The 25,038-nt window shown below is 43.4% G+C and overlaps 1 protein-coding gene across 1 annotated transcript; it reads left to right on the top strand.

Annotated features, from left to right (window-relative positions):
- The first annotated feature begins 4,664 nt into the window (after positions 1-4,664).
- Positions 4,665-15,949, top strand: Akap4 (A-kinase anchoring protein 4). Its single transcript, XM_052171660.1, has 6 exons — positions 4,665-4,691; positions 7,839-7,934; positions 10,784-10,834; positions 11,193-11,294; positions 13,312-15,426; positions 15,794-15,949. The coding sequence occupies exons 1-6, from the start codon at positions 4,665-4,667 to the stop codon at positions 15,947-15,949; spliced, it is 2,547 nt and encodes an 848-aa protein (XP_052027620.1).
- The last annotated feature ends 9,089 nt before the right edge of the window (positions 15,950-25,038 follow it).

Here is a 25,038-nt window from a genome sequence, read left to right as displayed (position 1 = left end):
CAAAAAGAAAAAAAAAAAAAAAAAGAAACCCTAAAACCCATGAGAAAAACTGGGCAATAAAGAAGGAGAACATGAAGTACCAGTGTTGGAAGACACTCTGCAGGCCAAACCTTTAATAAAATTAATACATGGCTCAGCATGTAGATGGGGGCCTTAATGTCCTGCGGCCAGAAACTGTGTTAACAGGAGAAAAACTCAGCATCTGAACTAAGTATGATCTTTAAGCAAAGGGCCTTTCACAGTTTAGCTTAGGAGGTTGTAGAACATGGGGATAGGTGGGATCAGCTTGAGTGCCATGGAAACAGAGAAACGGAGTAATAGAACTAACCATCTCCCTTTGAGACAAAGGCTGTATAACTTAAGGCAATATGAAATCATATTCCCTGATGTTGCTGATGTTACTGGCTCATATAAGCTATTAGGGATACTTGGTTATCATGGGTTAAGGTCCTCATCAGGGATATAAAGGCAATAGAAGGGGAAATGGCATTATTAAGAGAACTAGCTACAAAAGAGGCAGTGTTTGATGCCCACTTCACCAGACCTAATAGAACTGTATTCATAGGAATGTTAAGAAAAATGCTGAGGGCTGGAAAGGTAGCTTCATGGTTTAAAAAAGCTTGCTGCCATTCCAGAGGACCTGAATTGAGTGACTCACAACCATTTGTTAAGTCCAGATTCAGAGATGATGACACTTCTTTTTGAGCTCTAGAAATATTGCACTTAGATGTGTACATACGTACACCTAGACACACATATGCAGACATAATTAAAAATAAAAGAAACATTTGTTTAAAATAAAAAGTGCCAGGTGGTGGTAGCGCACACCTGTAATCCCAGCACTCTGGGAGGCAGAGGCAGGTGGATTTCTGAGTTCCAGGACAGCCAGGGCTATACAGATAAACCCTGTCTTGAAAAAAAACAAAAAGAAAGAAAGAAAGAAAGAAAGAAAGAAAGAAAGAAAGAAAGAAAGAAAGAAAGAAAAGAAAAGAAAAGAAAAGAAAAGAAAAGAAAAGAAAAGAAAAGAAAAGAAAAGAAAAAAAAAGAAAGATGTTGATTGAGCAGGTACCTTGAATCTGGTATGAGGCTTTAGTGGTATTTCTGAGCCTTATAGTGGGATGAGATCTTTACAAGGTAAGAAGGGGTACTGATACATATAAGTGGTTTAAATCACATATAAATTGGATTCCTAAACTTATAAAGTAATCAAGAAAGGGTGTCTCTGTGCCGCTCTTAGACAAACGTGGCAAGATTTGTGTTGAGTCAGCATTTCTGGGGGACAGAATTGATAGAAAGCCAAATGCTGTGTTAGTGAGTTGCTGAAAGGCTGTCAAGATGAGCAACAGTTCACAAAAGACAAAAAATAACAAAATGCTGCAAGTGAAAACTATTAAGTTTATTCTAGGGTTGGGATGTTATTCTCCATAGAATATGATGTATATGATTTTCCTTAAAAGAAAGTATACTGGGAGTGAGCACAGTTGACTTAGACTGAGGCCCTTTTAGTACTCAGTTATGACTGTTGAAAAATGAAGGGTCAGGGTACTGATTCAAACCCTGTCAAAACCAAAAAGCTAGCTCCAGAAGTAAGCATAGTGTAGCTCTGGTCCTCTTTGGGCCTGAGTTGGGAATAGCAAAAGTTATCTCAATAGAAACTATTAGGGTAAGCAAGTATTCAGGAAATTTATGGCAGAGGTAGCACCCCAGGATGGGGAGACTGAATAGTTACAGAAAATGACTATGAATTATAGATGGCTATATGGAATAGTGCCTCCTATCTATGATTCTGCACCCAATGTTATTATTTTTGATAAAATAATTGATAAAAAGTGGGGGTATCTGTTCTAGTTTGTTTTCCATTTGCTGTGATAAAGATGATGACCAAAAGCAATGTGGGGAGGAAGGGTCTTATTTGGCTTAGACAGCACAAACATGGGCCATCATTGAAGGAAGCCAAGGCAGAAACTTGTAAGCAGGAATTAAAGCAGAAGCCATGAAAGAATATGACTTCTTTTCTTTCCAGGCTCATGTTCAGCTACCTTTCTTATATGACCGCCTGCCTTGTAGAACAACCCATGGTTGGCTAGGCCCTCCCACATCAATTATTAATCAAGACAAACATTAAAATCACAGACTTGTTGTGGTGATTTGAATGAGAATGGTCCCCATAGGTTCATGCATTAGAATGTCTGGTTGACAGTTGGGCAGTTGGTAGACTGTTTAGAAAGGATTAGGAGGTATGCTTTGTTTGAGAAAGTATGTCACTGGGGGTAGACTTGAGGTTTCAAAGGCCCATGCCAACCCATTTTCCTTTCCTCCCTCCCTCCCTTATTCCCTTGCCTCTGCCTCCAACTCTGCTAATAAAATTTAAGGGTTCAGCTGCTGCTCTAGCACCATGCCTGCTGCCACACTCCCCAGTGCAACCCTCGGAAACTGAAAGCAAGCTCTCATTTAAATGCTTTCCTTTAAAAGCTGCCACCTTCATGGTATCTCTTCACAGAGACAGAACAGTAACAAGGCCCCAAAGTAGATGTGATGGTGATGGAGGCAATTTCTTGATTGAGCATTCTTCTTCCCAGATATGTCTAGGTTTATATCAAGCTGGGAAAATCTAAGTAGCACAGGACCTTTTCATGCTGTACCTGACATTTCAAACAATTCCTTTTTCTGCTCACTTAGCTATCCAATTGCAATGGACAGTGATGGACCTTTAACTATACTAACTATCCATGTAAAAATGTTTCATTATATTCTGCTAACCCTTGAATGTCTTATATATCCATAGAAATATTTGAAAAGGCAATGAAAATAGCAGTTCAGGATACTGAACAAAGATACCTCATAGAGGTTGAAAAAACTACTTCCATACACCATAATATTACTACTGCTGTCAAATTTGGTCTGCCATAGAGAGAAACTTACTTGTTTTGAAATAGGTTATGTCTTACAGAGACTCATCACCAGTTAGATTCCTGAGATTAAGTGACTGATGCTGAGAGATAGTGTCCAATTCTCAGACAAAAAAAATGGGAAAAGGGAGTCAGACATCTATATCATCGCCTCCAAGGCCCAGAAAACATCACAGGAGAGGTAAGAAAGAATGTAAAAAGAGTCAGAGGAAGGAATTACCATAGTATATCTCTCTCCACATTAAAACCTTCCCTCCTAGAGGGAAGAGAGGAGGTCATATGACTCAAGATGCTAACAAAACTTAAAAGCCTCTGGAAATATCATGGAAGTTACAAAATTTCTAAAGACACCCCCACCAAGATTGAATAATAAGGACACAATTGCTGAGGACAGGATACTCTCTAAGTGGCCAACATGTCCCCAAATTGTTCAGGATGCTCCAGGAACACAGCAGTCATTAGCCAGAACCTGTGATGGGGTAAGCTTTCTGGTGGTACAACAACCATTAAGAATCAGCTATGGTCCTGTAAGAAAACTCTGTCTCTGTTGTTAGGAAAAGTATAGCCCCAGGACCCCCATGACCAAGTTCTCAACACAAAGGAGATTTATTTTCCTGAGAGAGACAAAGGACAGGGAATAAGACAGGAGGTAGAGAATGAGGAAGAGGGGAAGGGGAACAAGGGAGAGGGAGGAGGGGTATTTGTCCTATGGGGGTGGACAAAGGACTGCCTCTGAATATAGAGGAAACAGATGTGGCACATAGGGAAGTGGCAGTTTATAAAGGTACAGGGGGAAACCCGTGTTAGGATGAGGTGTTCAAGTTTAATTGGACATGTTAACTAGGTGAGTCAAGGGGGGATTTTGACTGCTGGACTTCAATACTTTGGTGGCTGGACTTTAGTAGTCAGCTTCAGGAGGAGGATATGGCCAAACAAACAAATAGACCTTGGAGTTGTAGCTTTAGGAATTTAATCTAACAGTTTTTACCAAGGCAGAAGAAATCAAGGGGAAGGGCAAGGCCTGCCAGAACCACGCTAGCCACACTCAAGCTGGCTAGGGTCCCTTCATGTGTTCCTCGAGATAACCCCAATAAACTCATTGGTTCACTGAACTTGACTTTGGTAAAATCATTTTTTAAAATCTATCATAGGTGCCCTATCTTGGGTGAATAGAAATTTGTTTGCTTCTTTTCAGGAAAACTCATTCAACAAGAAGAAAGTGATGATATGACCTCAATATGAAACTGTATTATCTAGGGGAACATCTCAAATGATTCTGGGTTTGGCTAAGTTTATTCACATTCAAATGGTGAAAGAAGAGACACCGTGAAAGGACAGAGTAAAATAAAGTATAATTTGGACACAGAAGAGAGACTATCCTTTGGTGTGTACTAATATTTTTAAACTTGTTTAAACAGGAGGCATCTCAATGGATATAGATAACTCTCTAAAACATACGGCAGCCAACAATGATCACTGGCCAAAATGGGAAAGAGTAAGTGATTTCATGGCTTTTTTTTTTTCGTGGCTTGGCCATGTTGATCACCTAGAATCCTAAGGCAAAGGCCCACCATTTTGTGCTGTCATTGTTCTCTATAGAAACAGTGATGTCATGAATTTTAAGTTCTAGTACCAGCTGGCAAGTAGGCATTAGGAGAGTATGGAGGGTTGAGGAAAGACCTAATATCTTGAGGCAGACTGGAAGAGTCATCGCAGCATCCAAATTCTCCCCCCCAAAACATCCAAGGGTCCCAGATGATCGCCTACTGTGGTACTACAAAGGTAGAGACGTCGTCTGACTTCTTTTTGGATAGTATGGGAGGTGTCTTATTAGTGGCTTAGTCAACCTCTCATTTTTAACTTCCATTTTATCTTGGATAACTAAGAATGACTTTGGTCAAAGTTTCTTTCTTTCTACATAAATCTAAACATCTCTTGCCACATAACTCTGGTGCTGTAGTGGGAAATTCAAAGAGAAGTAAACAAAAGTGGGAAAATGTTTTCACTTGCAAAGACTGGGAGAGATTCTGTATGTGAACACTACAATCCCCCACCAAACTGCTAATGAATGTCATTAGATTATTCTCAAAGTCTAGGAGGGAAAGGAATGAGATGCTTGATATCGGGAGGTTGTGAACTGTGGAAAATGTTGTGAAATATCTGTACCAACTGAGACAGGTGGCCTACAGTAGCCAGCTTGGCACACTTTGGATATGAAAAGGTTACTGACTTTTCCAGGTGTGCCATGCCTTTGCTCAGGTTGCTACAGCACCGGGTATTGTGACTCAATAAAGATACTTGTCATACCCCAGGGTCAGAGCCAGGAGGAAGCAGCTTGGCCCATCAGTCTGGTCTAACAGCTGACCAGGGTGGCAGCCAGCTGCAGGTGCCCAAGAACTTGGCACTGCCCCCTTCCATCTAAAGGGGCACATCTCCCTTCTGGGTGGCACACATTCAGTCAAAGGTACAAAACAACTCCATCATCAAGGTAATGAGTTAATACATCTTACTTTTTACGGTTTTTTAAGATCCAACTCTTAGAAGGGATCTTGTAGCTTCTGACTTTCTTTCAAAGCTAGTAGTTGTTCACTAGCTGTTCAAAAAAGAGGGTCTCTCATCTGAGGGGGTAGTAAGGCTTTTTATACTAGCTTTCTAAAGTTTTGTAGAATTCTTAATTGGAAACATTCCCAAACACCTTGGGAAGTGGTCAAGATACATATTGTTTAAGAAGATAGCCACTAGATAACTTGTTTTTTTAGAAAAGTGCTGCCAAGAGAACACAGGGTAGAAGAGGAAAGAAGGAAATATGGGGGCGGGGGAAGAGAGGAAAGGGGAAGGAAGTGAGGGAAAGAGAGGGGAGAGAAGAGGGAGGAAAGGAAGAGAGATGGAAGGGGAGGGTCATAGGTGGAGACAGAAAGAGGGAGGCAAGAAAAGGGCAGGTGGTGAGGGGGGACGTTAGGGAAAGGGCAAATGGAAGAGGGGAGCAGAGGGAAGATGGTGGAGGAGAAGAGAGGAGAGAGAATGAAGGGGGAGGAATGAAAGGGATGAAGAGAGGGGGAAAGAGGAGAGGGGAGGAAGAAGGGTTGAAGGGAGGGAAAAAGGAAGGGAGGGAAGATAGAAAACAGTGAGGGAGGTGGGAGCAGAGGAGGATGGAGGAAGGAAAGGTAAAGAGGGGGCAGGAAAGGGAAGAGGGTGAAGAAAGGGAGGAGGGAAGGGGAGGATGGAGAATAAAGGGAGGGAGAAGAGAGGAGGAGGGAGGAGACGAGGGAGGGGAGGGGGAAAGGGTGGAGAGAGGGAGGAGTGCAGGGAGGATGGAGAATAAAGGGAGGGAGGAGGAAGGGAAGGAGGGAAGCAGGAAGGGAGGAGAGTGGGGAGGAGTGAGGGGAGGGAGGAAGGGTGAAGAGAGAGAGGAGGGAGGGAGGATGGGGAATAAAGGGAGGGAGGTGGAGGGGAAGGAGAGGAGGGCAGGAAGGAGGGTGGGGAGGAGGGAGGGGAGGAAGGAGGAGAAGAGTGAAGGGAGGAGGGAGGGGATGAGGGAGAAGGGGAGGGAGGGGAGGAGGAAGGGGAGGAGGAGGAAGGAGGGAGGGGAGGAGGGGGAAGAGGAGGGAGGGGAGGAGGGGGGGAGGGAGGAGAGGAGGGGGAAAAGGAGGGAGGGAAGGAGGGGGAGAGGGAGGAGAGGAGGAGGGAGGAGGAGGGAGGGGAGGAGGGAGAAGAGGAGGGAAGGGAGGAGGTGGAGGAGGGAGGGGAGGAGGGAGAATAAAGGGAGAAGGGAGGGGAAGAGGGAGGGGAGGAGGGAGGAGGGAGGGGAGGGAGGATGGAGAATAAAGGGAGAAGGGAGGGGAAGAGGGAGGGGAGAATGGAGGAGGGAGAGGAGGAGGGAGGAGGGAGGGGAGGAGGGAGGAGAAGGAAGATGAATGAAGAGAGATGGAACAAGAGAGGACAAAGAATAGAGAGATGGAGGAGGGAGTAAAGGAGAAACAAGGGATGGAGTAAAGGTAGAAAATAAAGTTGGGAGGAGAGGGAAATGGAGGATGAGAGGCAGGAGGTGGAAAGGAAGATGGCTGAAGAGAGGAGGGAAGAAGCATGGAGGGATGATAAAGAAAGGATGAAGGGAGGAAGGAGAAAGAGGAGGAGGCAGGAACCCAGGGAGGCAAGAGGAGGGAGGGAGAGGAGAGGAGGGGAGAGGAAGAGAAGGAGGAGGAAAAGAAAAGGGAGGCAGAGGGAAAGAACAGAATGAAACTAGTTTGAAGACGTACAGGGAAGAGCAAGATCTAATAATCTAGTTTGTAGAAAAAGCCACACACCCCTAATACTTAGGAGAAGAAATGTATCCTGTTAGATTCTGGAAAAAATCCAATTCAAGCCATGGACACCAAAATACAAATCTAAGTTTTTAACTGGTATTAAAAAGCAAAATTTTATCAATAATTTATTTGGTTGTCTTTGTCCCTTTAGCTCCAGACTGGATTGGGAAAGCAGAACTGTAGGGAGTTAGCAACTTTCTAAAACAATAAATTTGATTTTTTTCAGAACCTGGTGTTATTTCTCTAAGACATTTGATTAGCCATGTAAGGTTGTTAGCAGCTTTCATGGAATACTTTGTGAAATAGCTAAATCGCTAAATATAAACCCTAGTTTTTTTTAAAATTTAAATTTGCTTATTCGTGTACCACTTTTCCTGCTTGTATCTTAAGTCAACATATTACCATGTTCAAGATACTTAGTAAGGTAAGTCTAAATGAACAGAGACCACATATTTTAGTGATTAGTCCTGTGCCTTGACTTTAAACATTTTACCATCATTCCCCACTTTCACATCTCTCCTAAACTTCAATGAAACATAGATTTATTTAACAAGTTTTATTTAAACTGACTTCATTTTATAAACTACATGTAAGAACTTCACATTTCTTTTGCTTCTTCCTGCAGATGTCTGACGATATTGACTGGTTACACAGCCGCAGGGGCGTGTGCAAAGTAGATCTTTACAGCCCAAAAGGACAACAAGATCAGGACCGAAAAGTGGTAAGATACAAACTGACTCCAAGGAGTAGAAAAATTGACCATACAGGTATTGGAACCCGAGATAAAACTCATGGAAGCTAATATGTGGCTTCTCCAAGCATCCAAGCTCAGTAAAGGCTGTCAGGGGCCAGCACATATCTACATTACATCACACAGGGGTGAATCAAAGGCGAGTGAGGAGTAAGGAGAGAGGGGAGGGAGGAATGTGAAGGGAAGGGAGGGAGGAGCCTAAGAGGGGAGGGGCCTAAAAGAGGGAGAAACCTAAGAGAGTGGGAGGGGCCTAGGAGGAGGGAGGGGCCTAGGAGGAGGGCGAGGCCTAGGAGGGAAGAACCTAAGAGTGGGAGGGGCCTAAGAGAAGGAGGGGCCTGAGAGGAGGGAGGGACCTAAGAGTAGGGAGTCACCTAGAGGGGAGGGGCCTGAGAGTGGGAGAGGCCTAAGAAGAGGGCGGGGCCTAGAAGAGAGGAACCTAAGAGTAGGAGGGGCCTGAGAGGAGGGTGGGGCCTAGAAGGGAGGAACCTGAGTGGGAGGGGCCGAAGAGAGAGGCCTACCATGGGAGGGGCCCAAGAGGAAGGAGTCACCTAAGAGTGGGAGGGGCCTAAGAGAGTGGGAGAGGCCTAAGAAGAGGGCGGGGCCTAGAAGAGAGGAACCTAAGAGTGGGAGGGGCCTGAAAGGAGGGGGGCCTAGAAGGGAGGAACCTGAGTGGGAGGGGCCGAAGAGAGAGGCCTACCATGGGAGGGGCCCAAGAGGAAGGAGTCACCTAAGAGTGGGAGGGGCCTAAGAGAGTGGGAGAGGCCTAAGAAGAGGGTGGGGCCTAGAAGGGAGGAACCTAAGAGTGGGAGGGGCCTGAGAGGAGGGGGGCCTAGAAGGGAGGAACCTGAGTAGGAGGGGCCGAAGAGAGAGGCCTATCATGGGAGGGGCCCAAGAGGAAGGAGTCACCTAAGAGTGGGAGGGGCCTAAGAGTGGGAGAGGCCTAAGAAGAGGGTGGGGCCTAGAAGGGAGGAACCTGAGTGGGAGGGGCCTGAGAGGAAGGTGGGGCCTAGAAGGGAGGAACCTGAGTGGGAGGGGCCGAAGAGAGAGGCCTACCATGGGAGGGGCCCAAGAGGAAGGAGTCACCTAAGAGTGGGAGGGGCCTAAGAGAGTGGGAGAGGCCTAAGAAGAGGGTGGGGCCTAGAAGGGAGGAACCTAAGAGTGGGAGGGGCCTGAGAGGAGGGGGGCCTAGAAGGGAGAAACCTGAGTAGGAGGGGCCGAAGAGAGAGGCCTATCATGGGAGGGGCCCAAGAGGAAGGAGTCACCTAAGAGTGGGAGGGGCCTAAGAGAGTGGGAGAGGCCTAAGAAGAGGGTGGGGCCTAGAAGGGAGGAACCTGAGTGGGAGGGGCCTGAGAGGAAGGTGGGGCCTAGAAGGGAGGAACCTGAGTGGGAGGGGCCGAAGAGAGAGGCCTACCATGGGAGGGGCCCAAGAGGAAGGAGTCACCTAAGAGTGGGAGGGGCCTAAGAGAGTGGGAGAGGCCTAAGAAGAGGGCGGGGCCTAGAATGGAGGAACCTGAGTGGGAGGGGCCGAAGAGAGAGACCTACCATGGGAGGGGTCCAAGAAGAGGGAGTCACCTAGAGTGGGAGGGGCCTGAGAGCATGAGAGGCATAAGAGGAGGGCGGGGCCTAGAAGGGAGGAGCCTAAGAGTGGGAGGGGCCTAAGAGAGTGGGAGAGGCCTAAGAAGAGGGTGGGGCCTAGAAGGGAGGAACCTGAGTGGGAGGGGCCGAAGAGAGAGGCCTACCATGGGAGGGGCCCAAGAGGAGGGAGTCACCTAGAGTGGGAGGGGCCTGAGAGCATGAGAGGCATAAGAGGAGGGCGGGGCCTAGAAGGGAGGAACCTAAGAGTGGGAGGGGCCAAAGAGAGAGGCCTACCATGGGAGGGGCCCAAGAGGAGGGAGTCACCTAGTGTGGGAAGGGTCTGAGAGTGGAGGAGGCCTAAGAGGAGGGTGGGGCCTAGAATGGAGGAACCTAAGAGTGGGAGGGGCCATAGAGAAAGAGAGGATGGGAGGGGTCCAAGAGGAAGGAGGTGCGTAAGAGGGGAGGGGCCTAAGAGGAGGGAGAGGCCTAAGAGGAGGGCGGGGCCTAGAATAGAGGAACCTAAGAGTAGGTGGGGCCAAAGAGAGAGGCCTAAGATGGGAGGGGCCCAAGAGGAGGGAGGTGCAGCAGAGGGGAGGAGCTTGATTGGAGGGAGGAACGTAAGAGTGGGAGGGGCCTAAAAGAGAGGAGCTTAATGAGGGAGGGGCCTAGGAGGGGCGGAGCCTAAGAGGAAGGGCAGCCCAAGAAGAGTTTAAGGGGAGGAGCCTAAGCAGAGGGAGGGGCCAATGGCATAAAAGGGAGGAGCCTAGGAAGGGAGAAGCCTAAGAAGAGTAAGGATCCTAGGAGGGTTAGGAGCCTAAGAGGAGGTAAGGGTGGTCGTTGCCACCAGCTTTTATTCCCTAACACTAAAGCCATAATGTTTAGCTACCAGGAAGTTGCTCTTATCCACTAAGGAAGGCAAATTACTTCAACTATTTCATATTACTTCCCAAATTTCTAATTATTTGGATAGTACTTCACTTTTTCATCCTGATCAAGTACCAAAATTGTTTATATTTAAACATGATCATCACCCTAAGCAATGTTATTCATAATACCACAAGCCTCATATTTTAGTACAATGTACCTATTAAACAGAAATGTTTACCTGTGTAATACATTTGATTACACTATCACTTCCTTTTCCCAAGAATCCTAGGAGGTAAGTGTTCTTATCATCTCCAAGAAAGAAACTAATGATGTTTCTTCTAGAGTGTATCTAAATTTGCCCTCTTATTTTTATGTAGATATGCTTTGTGGATGTGTCCACCTTGAATGTGGAAGATAAAGATTCCAAGGTGGGTATTTTCTCAAAGTGGAAGGAGGGTGAGAAAAAGAGTTTTCTATAAAATATGACGAAAGGGAAGGGATGAGGGAGAGAAAAGAAAGGGAGAGGGGATCATATCACCACAGAATATGGCTCTTGAGATGCATAGTCGTGAGTGTCATCAGAGGATGGATTAGCAATTTGTGGAAATAAACTTGTCTCATTCTTCAAATTTTGTAGCATTGAAACCCTACCTCTCCTGAAGAAACAAAGGATGATGGGGGACATGACCTTCATGCTATGAAATTATAGCCAAAGGGGTAGGGCAGCATGGAGAAATTGCAAAAATCAACTTTTCATTAAAAATCTCTCACCCTTTAACTCCACAGGGTGCTGCTGGTTCCAGTTCAGAAGGCGAATTAAATCTGGAGAATCTAGAAGAAAAAGAGATTATCGTGATCAAGGACACTGAAAAACAAGATCAGTCTAAGGTGACCTAGCCTCTGAGGTTCTATCATTTCCTAATTTCTAGGACCAATATTTAATCTGAAGACTCTGGTTCAGAGATGGTAAGGAAATGGTTGTCCAATAGGTCCACCAACCTGGAACATATGATATTCTAGAAAACATAGAACTAAGTTCAGGGCCATGGTAAGTTCCACATGCAATATTTTAAAATGGCGTTCACTAATCACAAAGGTTCAAAATACTACTCTGTGACTTGTATGGATCGACTCCAAACAGAACCTTGCTATTCGCGTTCTAAGAATGATGTACATTTAGTATTACAATGCTCCTTGCTGACTTGTACTATGCTCCTATGCCTCATATTGCCCAGTATTTAATAAGGAAGAAAGATATGGAACAGAGAGAAAACACGTACCAACCAAAAATTTGAGTACCTAAGAGATTACATACGTAAGCTGTTGAAAAGATTCAAACTAGAAGCTGTGGTCATAGCCCAAATCCATTTGTTTTTGTGTATTTCAAATTATATCTGTTAGGCTCATTGTTTAGAGTGCTGAAACACACCCACATTCTTATAAGCCTGGACTAACTGGTAATGGAAAGGATATTTGGCTTCAATGCAAAGAAGTCAAATGCTTTCTATTCCCCGTCTCTAGGCTCATATGTTATAAGCAAAACATCATTAATGATCTCACACACATTTGGAATGAGGCCAGTGTGTCCCTGAAAGAAGAAAAACAAGTCATAGAAACATTCTTCGAAGTTTTGGGGATAATTTGGGGGTGGCCAGTTCCATCCTGTAGTCTTAAGAAAGGTACAACTTGGGGCTGGAGAGATACCTCAGAGGTTAATAGCACTGACAGCTCTTCTAGAGAAGCAAGGGTTGATTCCCAGTACCCACATGGTACTGCAATTCCAGTTCTAGGAGACCCAACACACTTTTCCTGGCTTCCATAAGCACCATATATTTAAGTGATGTTACATTTCACATTTATAAACACATATGCATTAATAAACATACTGTCCTTTACATATAGAGTTAACATATACATGTAGTCAGATATACTGATACGCCCACATGTGGCAAACATAAACACCCGCATTTACATTAATACACACAATGCATAAACATACACCAATACACGTTAACACATATAAACCTTGATCAGAACAGTGACCATAACAAACTCAGATATTGACATACACATTATAAATGCATATGGAAAGACCTATGTGACAATACACAATCCTGACTGGCATGCATACACACATACAAACACATAAAGTAACACACTTGTATGATACTTTGATGCACACATTTACACAAATGCGGTTATATACATACTATGTTATTCACATATAATTCTTAAAACACCCAGAGAATGTACAACTTGTATATACACAAATACCTATAGATCTTATAAATGTAGAATAAACCACATATGATTATTATTTTGTTCCTAGTAATATTGAAACTGACAGTGGGTTCTTTACATATTCAGACATACTGACATATACAAGTATATTTTTCCACTCACTCATGCATGCTTGTGTTGGCTTATAGGCACAATAGGTACTAATATTAACACATTATTATATATGGTTACACATAGCCATACGAAAACATATACACACATATAATAGCAACTTCCAACACCAACAATACAGACAGACATACTTTCATATCTACTGAAATACCCAAATACATGAATTGCCATATTGACATGCCTACACACACAATATACACTGGCACAGTGTTGACACAATGAGACATACACACATACTCAAATGAAATTGGCAAATACATTGGCAGTACTTGTAAATAGTTAGATCTACAAGCATATACACTCTTTATACTCCAAGTTTTTGTTGCTATCATGGTGCTTGAATGTTTATTACTGAATATCTTTAGATGTTAATAAAAAGCCAAATCTCTGTGTTACTTACAAGCTATATCTTCTAACAACCAGAAAACAAAGGGCAGAAATAGCATACCCAAACTCTTCAAATTCTTATGGTGAGGTGTTCTTCTTTTTCTAGACGGAGGGATCTGTGTGCCTTTTCAAACAAGCTCCCTCTGATCCCATAAGTGTCCTCAACTGGCTCCTCAATGATCTCCAGAAGTATGCCTTGGGTTTCCAACACGCATTAAGTCCCTCAGCCTCTAGTTGTAAACATAAAGTAGGAGACCTTGAGGGTGATTATCAAAAAATACCCTCTGAGAACTGCTACAGTGTGTACGCTGATCAAGTAAACTTGGATTATTTGAACAAAGGACCTCAAAACCTTCGCCTAGAAATGGCGGCATCCAAAAACACCAACAATAACCAAAGTCCCTCAAATCCTGCAGCCAAATCTCCTAGCAATCAGAGGTCAGTTGCCACTCCTGATGGAGAATGTTCTATGGACGATCTTTCCTTCTATGTCAACCGATTGTCATCTCTGGTAATCCAAATGGCCCGTAAGGAAATCAAGGACAAATTGGAAGGTGGAAACAAATGTCTCCATCATTCCATGTATACATCAGGAGAAAAGGGGAAAACCAGCCCCCGGAGCGCTGTCAGCAAAATTGCTTCTGAGATGGCCCATGAAGCCGTCGAACTGACCTCAGCAGAAATGCGCGGCAACGGAGAGGAATGCAGGGACGGCCGGAAAACCTTTTTGTATAGTGAAATGTCTAACAAGAACAAGTGTGGAGAGAAGCAACAGATGTGCCCGAAAGATAGCAAAGAATTTGCAGATTCCATCAGCAAGGGGCTTATGGTTTATGCAAATCAGGTGGCATCTGATATGATGGTCTCTGTTATGAAAACTTTGAAAGTGCACAGCTGTGGGAAGCCCATTCCGGCTTGCGTGGTCCTGAAGAGGGTACTATTGAAGCACACCAAGGAAATTGTATCTGATCTGATTGATTCATGCATGAAGAACTTGCACAACATAACAGGAGTCCTGATGACAGACTCAGACTTCGTTTCTGCTGTCAAGAGGAATCTTTTCAATCATGGTAAACAAAATGCAGCGGACATCATGGAAGCCATGCTAAAGCGTCTGGTCAGTGCGCTTCTTGGTGAGAAGAAGGAGACTAAATCTCAAAGTCTGGCATATGCAACCTTAAAAGCTGGAACTCATGATCCGAAATGCAAGAATCAGAGCCTTGAGTTCTCAGCTATGAAAGCTGAAATGAAAGGAAAAGATAAATGCAAGGCCAAAGCAGATCCATGCTGCAAAGCGCTGACGAGTGCTGAGAGAGTCAGTGAGCATATCCTCAAAGAGAGCCTTACGATGTGGAACAACCAGAAGCAAGGAAACCAAGGCAAGACGACGAACAAAGTATGCCCCAGTAAAGAAGAGAAGAGAGAGAAGATCAGTCCTTCCACAGATTCACTGGCCAAGGATCTAATTGTCTCTGCCCTTATGCTCATTCAATACCATCTGACCCAACAAGCAAAGGGCAAAGATCCATGTGAAGAGGAATGCCCCGGTTCCTCCATGGGGTACATGTCCCAAAGTGCGCAATACGAAAAGTGTGGAGGTGGCCAAAGTTCGAAATCACTTTCAATGAAGCATTTTGAAAGTCGTGGAGGTCCTGGACCATCTACCAGTGCGAAGGACAATCAACTGGAGTCCCAGAAGATGGATATGTCAAACATGGTTCTGTCCCTGATTCAGAAACTTCTGAGTGAGAGCCCTTTCAGCTGTGATGAACTATCTGAAAGTGAGAATAAGCGTTGTTCTGATCCGAGATCAAGCAAAGCAGCTCCCATGGCCAAGAGACCTGAAGATCAATGCCAAGACAATACAGAACTGGACTTCATCAGTGGGATGAAGCAAATGAACCGCCAATTTATAGACCAGCTAGTAGAATCCGTGATGAAACTGTGCCTGATCATGGCTAAGTACAGCAACAATGGAGCAGCCCTGGCTGAGCTGGAAGAACAAGCAGCCCTGGCAAGCGGTGGCCCCAGATGTGGCCGTGAAGCTGTGATGTCGCAAAATTATCCTGAAGCTCCTGGCCCTGAAGTTATTGTCAACAATCAGTGCTCTACAAGTAACTTGCAGAAGCAGCTGCAGGCTGTCCTGCAATGGATTGCAGCCTCTCAGTTTAATGTGCCCATGCTCTACTTCATGGGAGACGATGATGGACAACTAGAAAAGGTAAGAAACGCATTAAGGCCTAAGAAATTAATGATAGAATGAGTAGATATGTGCAGACTAGCATTCATATATATAGAGAGAAACTGCATTCTCTACACACACACACACACAGTTCCCTCATTAGATTTCAGAGAAATCACATAGTGAAATCATGCTCCATATAGGAGTTGAAATAAAACCATACAACTCTCCTTATACCCATTTCCCAGATCTTAGGGGAAAAGGCTAGGCATGTCAGCAGTTCTGGGTCTATGACAGGGTGTTAACCTTGGGGGACAGGCACAGGGAGATGTTAGTTCACTGTGCCCACTGGGTCCTCCTTCTGAAATGTATCAGATTCCTCAAGATAACTCTGCTCTCTCTACAGCTCCCTGAAGTCTCAGCGAAGGCAGCAGAGAAAGGGTACAGTGTAGGCGATCTTCTTCAGGAGGTCATGAAGTTTGCCAAAGAACGACAACTGGATGAAGCCGTGGGCAACATGGCTAGAAAGCAACTGCTAGACTGGCTTCTCGCTAACCTGTAAGCTGAGAATTCCTTTGACTCCCCTCCATCCATCCTCTCCCCAGCAGCAATTCCACCCCAGCTGGAGCCACCCTCACCATCAGGCTGGTGAACTGCACAATTGCGATCACATTTACCAATACATCTGAGCAGTTGCACTGTGAAAATAGTGGGTGCCCTCCTGGGCAACATGAATAAAAAAATTCAAAAACTTGTTGTCATTTTCTTGATGTTGGAGAAAAGTGAGGGGGTAAATGGATTCCTTTTCCACGGCTGGTGATAGTGGTGAATTTGTGTCCTTATCTCACACTGGGCACCCAGTCTGAGTACCCAAGACACAAGGTCTCTAACCTGTTTCACCAAAGTCTGTTTAAAATTTCTACCCAGAGTCTGTTTAAAATTTTCACCTATGGCCTTATTTCTGTTGGAAAGGCAAACTGAACAAATACCCTTTCTAATCCTACACCTTTCTTAGTCTGGTAAAAATGTACAGATAGTCTTGTTCAAAACACACACACACACACAAAAGGACCCATACAAAGACATACACAGAGACACACAAAGATACAGACAGCAAAGACACACAGACACCAGCACACAAACACACAAACACACACAAAAGGACCCATACAAAGACATACACAGAGACACACAAAGATACAGACAGCAAAGACACACAGAGACACACAGAGACATACACAAAGGCAGACACCAACACACAAACACACAAACACACACATACACACACACAAAAGGACCCATACAAAGACATACACAGAGACACACAAAGATACAGACAGCAAAGACACACAGAGACACCAACACACAAACACAAACACACACAAAAGGACCCATACAAAGACATACACAGAGATACACAAAGGTACAGACAGCAAAGACACACAGACACCAACACACAAACACACACACACAAAAGGACCCATACAAAGACACAGAGACACACAAAGATACAGACAGCAAAAACACACAGAGACATACACAAAGGCAGACACCAACACACAAACACACACACACACACACACAAAAGGACCCATACAAAGACATACACAGAGACACACAAAGATACAGACAGCAAAGACACACAGAGACACCAACACACAAACACACAAACACACACACACAAAAGGACCCATACAAAGACATACACAGAGACACACAAAGATACAGACAGCAAAGACACACAGATACCAACACACAAACACAAAAACACACACAAGGACCCATACAAAGACATACACAGAGACACACAAAGATACAGACAGCAAAGACACACAGACACCAACACACAAACACAAACACACACAAAAGGACCCATACAAAGACATACACAGAGACACACAAAGATACAGACAGCAAAGACACACAGAGACACACAGACACATATACAAAGGCAGACACCAACACACAAACACACACACACACACACAAAAGGACCCATACAAAGACATACACAGAGACACACAAAGATACAGACAGCAAAGACACACAGAGACACCAACACACAAACACACACAAAAGGACCCATACAAAGATACACAGAGACACACAAAGATACAAACAGCAAAGACACACAGACACCAACACACAAACACACAAACACACACACACAAAAGGACCCATACAAAGACATACACAGAGACATACAAAGATACAGACAGCAAAGACACACAGAGACACACAGAGACATACACAAAGGCAGACACCAACACACAAACACACAAACACACACACACAAAAGGACCCATACAAAGACATACACAGAGACACACAAAGATACAGACAGCAAAGACACAGAGACACCAACACACAAACACACAAACACACACAAAAGGACCCATACAAAGACATACACAGAGACACACAAAGATACAAACAGCAAAGACACACAGACACCAACACACAAACACACAAACACACACACACACACACACGGGACCCATACAAAGACATACACAGAGACACACAAAGATACAGACAGCAAAGACACACAGAGACACACAGACACATACACAAAGGCAGACACCAACACACAAACACACAAACACACACACACACACACACACAAAAGGACCCATACAAAGACATACACAGAGACACACAAAGATACAGACAGCAAAGACACACAGAGACACCAACACACAAACACACAAACACAAAAGGACCCACACAAGAACATACATAGAGACACACAAAGGTACAGACAGCAAAGACACACAGAGACATACACAAAGGCAGACACCAACACACACACACACACACAAGGACCCATACAAAGACATACACAGAGACACACAAAGATACAGACAGCAAAGACACACAGAAACACCAACACACAAACACACAAACACAAAAGGACCCACACAAGAACATACATAGAGACACACAAAGATACAGACAGCAAAGGCACACAGAGACATACACAAAGGCAGACACTGACACACAAACACACACACACAAAATGACCCATACAAAGACATACACAGAGACACACAAAGATACAGACAGCAAAGACACACAGAGACACCAACACACACACAAACACAAAAGGACCCACACAAGAACATACATAGAGACACACAAAGATACAGACAGCAAAGGCACACAGAGACATACACAAAGGCAGACACTGACACACAAACACACAAACATACACACACTAAGAATTTCAACTGAGAATTCCCACCTTTCACTAATCTGAAAGAAAACTGTCCCAAGAACATGAACTTAAAAGATGGTGAATATTGCAGGATGTCAGCATCTTCTTAGGGCCTAGGTACTGAGGTCTCACATTTGTTCTGTATTTCCCAGTGATCAATGATTATGGGAATTCATCGCAGACCAGATCAGTGGTCTCAACGCTGGGCTCCATCCACTCATTATATACTTAATGCTTTGTCACCCAAGGTGCTATGTGTGGTACAAAATGTGGTCTCCATCTTGGAGCCTTCATCTGTAAAATGTAGCTGTAAACCACGCTCACACAGTTTTGAGGCTAAATTGTTGTGGTAGGAATGGGGGTAATAGCACCTGGCAAATTTTGTTTAAAATGTAAAGATGTGAAAAATTCCACACTTCTCAAAGCCTGCCCTAACAAAGCTTGGAGTGGTCTCTTAATTTCAGAGCTCAACACAGAAACCATCAATGTAAAAGGACTCAGGTAAGAGGCAGGTAAGATGCAAGGGTCATAGGTCAAGATTGCCAACCCTTCACAGTACCTGGGGACTGGGAGGAAGGAAAGACAGGCTTCCCCAGAGTAGGACCTTTCAAATCTCAAAGCCTGCCAGGATGAATCAAACGTGTAAGGCTCTGGAGTTGAGTCAGCACAGATCTCTTTTTGTCCTTGAAGAAAATCCTTGATAACCAACTCCTGAAGCCAAGGCTGTCTTTATAATGCCTGAGTCTTTCCCAAGCACAGCTGGGTCCCATGAGAGCTTACTTTCCTGATTAACTTGGCTCTTACCTTGCTCCTGATTTGTATTATAAGGCAGCCTTGGGGATTCCTTGAAATGTGGAAATAGAGCAAAGGAAGTTACATGTTCTGTTAAATGAGGCAGCCTGAGGCAAGATGGTCTCTAAGGGACCTTCAGTTATGACATTTGAGGATTATGAGAACATGTCTTTTCTACAGACTTTCTCCAGGAACCGTGTGTGGATAATAGGCAAATTTGGGGTAAGAAAATTTGATCTTTTCCAGAACTAACCGACAGATCCCAGCAGGGAAAGGAATGCTTTGGGCTACAAGAGCCCTGACAGGGTCTGGAGAAGCTCAATAGTCCTCAGGGTTTATTCCTGGAGAGTGAGGCCCTGGCCTTTGACCTCTGTCAAATGAGAAGTGATGCCAGGCATCCCAAGAGCAATGGGGCCATGCTCAGTGACAGCAGCTGGAAAAGCTCAGGCCTTATGCTCAACGGAGAGGCCTGTGTCAGCGGGAAAGGAAGCAAGGCAGGGAAACGCAATCCTCTCCCCGGCGAGTACAATCTTCTTGATAGCTCATAACAGTTTCAGCCTCTCTAAAATGAGGTCTCCATTTCAAAAATAGTCGTGAGTGGAACTTCTCTAGGTTATCACAGGACCATGGATAGACAGCTGCACTGTGCTGAGGCAAAAAGCTGCTCATCTGTGTCGAAAGCTGAGGTATCAAGAAATTCCACACATGGATACGACATGTCTTGGCGATATGCATCTCCCGTCCCTCCCTGCCAGCCCCTCCAGACTGCAAACGCCCTACAAACTCCTTCCCAACTTCAAGTCTCCTTTTCTTTTCTTTATAACCCACTGAATCCAAATTTGTACCGCCCACACGTACATGTGGGGCATAAGGAACTTAATGATCATTCCCCCAACAAAAAGTGACTCACCCTTCTTCAGCTATCAACTGCCAATAGCTCCTTGGGAGCAGGACATGTAGGTCTCTCTCAGGTAGCCATGGCTGCTGAGAGTTCATGTGTGCAACAGCCACGTTCTGCTCTGAGAACCAGTATCCCACAGTGCTCCTTCCTATCCATCAGCTCTTACATTCGTTCCATCTCCTCTTTCATTCTTCCATGCTATTCCCTGAGTGTTAGGTGGGAGGGTTGATATAGCTATTCTATAACTGAGCACTCATAGTGGCTGGTTCTCAGGACTCTGAACTGTTATGAGTCTCTATCATAACAACCTATTGCAATCAGTTTCTCTGACCAAGGTTGACAGCAACACAAATCTCCGAATGTAAACACAAATATTTAGCAGTTTGACAGCATGAACACGTAGAAAAAACACCAATAGCTTCTTTCCTTGGGTCTATGTCTTCCTTAGCCATGGAATTTTTTTACCATGTTTATAGGAGCGGACCTCAAATCCAACCAGGATAGTGGTTAATACATCCATAAACAATCTCACCACTATCACAACAGTGGACATGTCTTGCCTTAAAGGTTAGTACTGTAGTAATGGCTAAGACCATTGATAGCTTTCTACCCCAGCAGCCCAGCAGAACACTTTCTGGTACCAAGAAATTTAGGCAGAGCTTCCTGCACCCTTCAGGTGCAGAACAGAGGAGTAAAATTTCATGACATTTAAAAATAATGCCAAACCCCACACAGTGATCCAAATACCAAAAAGTGGTAATACAAAAGATCAGCCATACCACAGTAAAGAGGGAACACTGGTAAAAAATGTATCTGTGAGAATAATACTGTATAGGATTGAGCAAGACAGTATTTAGAAAATGAGTTGCCCTAAAAGCCTGAGGCAAGGCAAAAACTTTTGAAATGTCCTTCACTTAAGTCTTTTAAAGCCAAGCAGTGAGTGGTAGGGCAGTGCTTACTTTCTGGCATAGAGTAACAGGAATACATCTTTCCTAACAAAAGCTCTTAGATGATTTCTTGCTAAAATTAGCATCTGGGCCAGTGAGATAGCTCGGCAGGTAAAACTCTTGGTTGCCAAGCCTGATGACCTGAGTTCAATCCCCAAAATCCACATGGGGAAAAGTGAGAATCGACCCCCTACAAGTTGTCAGCAAGAACACACATGCACACACGCACTCACTATAAAAAAAGAAAAAACCCATTGCTCTTGTTGCAATTCTCCCTTAACAAGCTTCCAGTAACGACAGGAGAAAAATAGTGAAAGAAAACTGCTGAGTTGAATGGCTACTATTGCGAGTGATATTTTCATATATCCATGAAATCAAAACCCCAAAGAGGTTTGCCAATGGACATGATAGAAGACACTGGCAAACTGTAAGACTATCACCAACTGAAACTATCCCAGCCCCTTTCTCCACAGTTACTGAAGCTTGTAAAAAAGACCTAGCAATTCCTCCACAGTTCACTGAGGTTTCAGAGCACCAAATGAATCTAAAATAATCTAGTCACCCAGCTATAGAAAACACCAAAGTCTATTTACAATAGTAGAAACAGACTCTTGCATTTTAAAGAGGTGTTCTGGGCACTAGGTGTTTTAATTCTTTCAGAAACCATTTTGAGATGTTTCCTATTAACTGCTCTATTATGGATGAGAAATCAGAGGTATGGATTCAATTGCCTTTCTCAAGGTCTGCCAATAAATGCAAGTTGAGAGGTCCAGCTTGACCTCAGATCAAATTCTAGGTTCTTAACATACATTGAGTTCCTATTAGATCTATGCTTATTAAAGAACAAAAATCTGTAAAGCAGTGGTTATCAACTATCCTAAGGCTGCGACCCTCTAATATAGTTCTCATGTTGCTGTGCCATGAAACATAGTTATTTCTGTTGCTATTACATAACTAATTTGCTGCTGTTATGAATCATAATGTAAATATTTTTGAAGACAGGTTTGTTAAAGGGGGTCATGACTTAGGTTAAAACACTGCTATAAAACATGAAAGAGAAAAATCAAAAGTAAAGTAAAAACAATAAACTTCATTCCTGATTGGTTAAAAAGCACTCTCTAATACAACAAGGTAGATCTTATACATTGCCGTTTCAGCACACTCTAATTCAACACATAGACTTTATATAGTACAAATATAATACTCTAATACAAACATATGGATTTTATATGATGTTAATTTAAATTTTTAGGTTAATCTTATATATCCAAGCTGTTTATTAGTAACTTTACACTGGAGAAACTCTTTAGTCCCTTATTTATTTGTATTTCCTGATATGATATGAGCAGATGGCTATTTCATCTATATTTCCTTCTGGCCTAGAACCATATATATACCCAGTCTAAGTATGAAATACCATCAGACAGACACAAAGTGAGTTCACATTATGTACTACATCTGACCAGAATAGACTTCAAAAAGCACAAGGGAACAGTTTAGGGTGCTAGAAATATTCTACTTATCTTTATAGGGGAAACACCCAACAGAGATATATATATAGGTAGAAAGATGATAGATAGATAGATGGATAGAAAGAAAGAAAGAAAGAAAGAAAGAAAGAAAGAAAGAAAGAAAGAAAGAAAGAAAGAAAAGAAAGAAAGGAGAAAGAAAGAAAAGAAAGAAAGAAAGAAAGAAGAAAGAAAGAAAGAAAGAAAGAAGAAAGAAAGAAAGAAAGAAAGAAAGAAAGAAAGAAAGAAAGAAAGAAAGAAAGAAAGAAAGAAAGAAACAAAGAAAGAAAGAAAGAAAGAAATCCACCTCTCAGGAGTCATCAAACTTGTACCGTTAAATTTAGTGAATTTTAATGTCCTAACATGTCTTAAAAAGGTTGACTTAATATATGTTTAGGGCCAGGAGCGTAGTTCAGTGACAGATCATATACTTAGGATTCGTGAGGTTTAGCTTAAATCCCAGCACATATACAAACATATTTAAACTTAATAAACACCTATAGGGGAAATAATTGCTTTCTCTGCCTTCAAAAAGTCTTCACTTTCACATCTCTCTGACTGGGCTCTGAGCCATCTTTAGTGTGTAGACCTCTGTTTTGTTCTTTCTTTTTGTCTGTGGTGGACCAGAACAGGATCTTGAGTGTTCTTTCTGGAAACTTCCCTCCTATATCTTAGCTGTATCCCTAAGGTGAGGAGGTCCCCAGATCAACTCCTTTTTCTCACAAAATTTGTCACCTCAGGAAAGGTTTCCTTCACTACCATGATATGTTGCCTACACCACGCTGCTTCATTTTCAGTCACACAAAATGATATTTCTGCTTATCACTATTTAACTGTTTATTGGCTGTCTCTTCACACTAGTATGCTGACCTCAGGAGCCAAAGGACCTGTATGGCTTGCCCACTACTGTGCTCTGAGCACCCAATACAGTGCTTAGCATATAGTAGCACTTCAATACATGTTTGTTAAATAGTAAATTTCAATATTCCTTAGTGGGGACAACTAGCACTGGGTTGTGAATCAGAAAAGTTGCCATTAACCTTAGCTACCTCACTTATACAGCCTTGTGTTAGCTTCTCTACTTCAAAAGAGGAGATGCTGATCAATACATTTTCATACACACCTCTCTGAAAATGCTATGAAGATCAACAGAGGCAATCAGAGTGAAAACATTTGAAAAGAATGCCTAAATGGCCCATTAAATCTCCAATACAAAATGATAGTAGCAATAATATTTATAGATTTTACTATGGGCCAGACATTCTTCTAAGTGTTTTCTAGAACCATCTAACCTCTCCAGTAACCCTACGTAGTAGGCACTATCATTATCTCATCTTAGAGATGGAGTGACTGAGTTCCAGAGAGGTTAATGAGCTGAGTAGTTTGGCTGAAGGAATCCAACCTGGTACATAGGCATGAATTTTCAAAAGGCTTTTGCAGGCATGTGGCTTGGTTCAGTAGAAAGCAGAAAGCTACCATGAAGCACTGGGACATGGCATAAGGGATATCTGTCCTCCCCAAGTACAAGTGTTACAAACACAGCCCATAAAAAGATTTACTTTTTATAAAAAGTAAAAAGTTAAGTGAGGTAGCTAAGGTTCTTGACTGCTTGTTGTGTAGTAAAGAGCAACTAGACATAGGTGTACCCAGGAGCGCACTGATGAGAGACCAGGACAGTGCACCCAAGAGTCAGGATGGGTGAAGGTAGAGCTTAAGGGAGAGGTGGAGGTAGAGGAAAGGTTATGGGGCATGTGGGTTCAGTACACAGGTACTTCAACATTTTAACAGCTAGTAGGGTGATATGTATGCATAAAAATTGAGTAGCAGCCCTAGGGTGGAAAACATTTACTGCCTCCTTTCCTCTTCAGGCCTTGGGAATTCAGGATTGCACATCACCTGAGTCTGACTGAAGACCAAGAAGGCAGAAAACACACAAGTTGCCTTCTGTCTCACTCACCTTTGCCCTTGAGTAGGTTTTGGTCTTATTAAAGTCCCAGTTTTGTGTCTGTCTTCCAACTGGACTAGTAATAAGTGGACATCAAAAGCTTCCCACCTGCTGGGCAGCCAGATAATCAATGTTTGTTGAGCCAAGCGTGACCTGCATGTTGATATGGGATATCATGCTGTGTTAGGCTCTCTTCACAAGTTCTTTCATCATATCTTCAAGCCAGCCTTGTTGGTGCCATGTTTTTCAACTGAAGATGTGAAGACAAAGAAGTTTATAAGCTGATTTTATCTAAAATCATGCCCAAGCAAAAACAATTCTGAAATAGGCACCTTTAACTC

This window comes from Apodemus sylvaticus, chromosome X, assembly GCF_947179515.1.
Source record: "Apodemus sylvaticus chromosome X, mApoSyl1.1, whole genome shotgun sequence".
NCBI classification, from domain to species: Eukaryota; Metazoa; Chordata; class Mammalia; order Rodentia; family Muridae; genus Apodemus; species Apodemus sylvaticus.
The sequence above is the reverse complement of the archived record's forward strand: the minus strand, read 5'-3'. Positions and strand labels throughout refer to the sequence as shown.

What these genes read in the sequence shown, in the direction of transcription:
- Akap4 (XM_052171660.1), top strand. Translation starts at nt 4,665, where the DNA reads ATGATCGCCTACTGTGGTACTACAAAG. An exon ending in CCTACTGTGGTACTACAAAG is followed by an intron (nt 4,692 to 7,838) that starts GTAGAGACGTCG and finishes TTCTTCCTGCAG; the next exon opens with ATGTCTGACGATATTGACTG. An exon ending in AAGATCAGGACCGAAAAGTG is followed by an intron (nt 7,935 to 10,783) that starts GTAAGATACAAA and finishes ATTTTTATGTAG; the next exon opens with ATATGCTTTGTGGATGTGTC.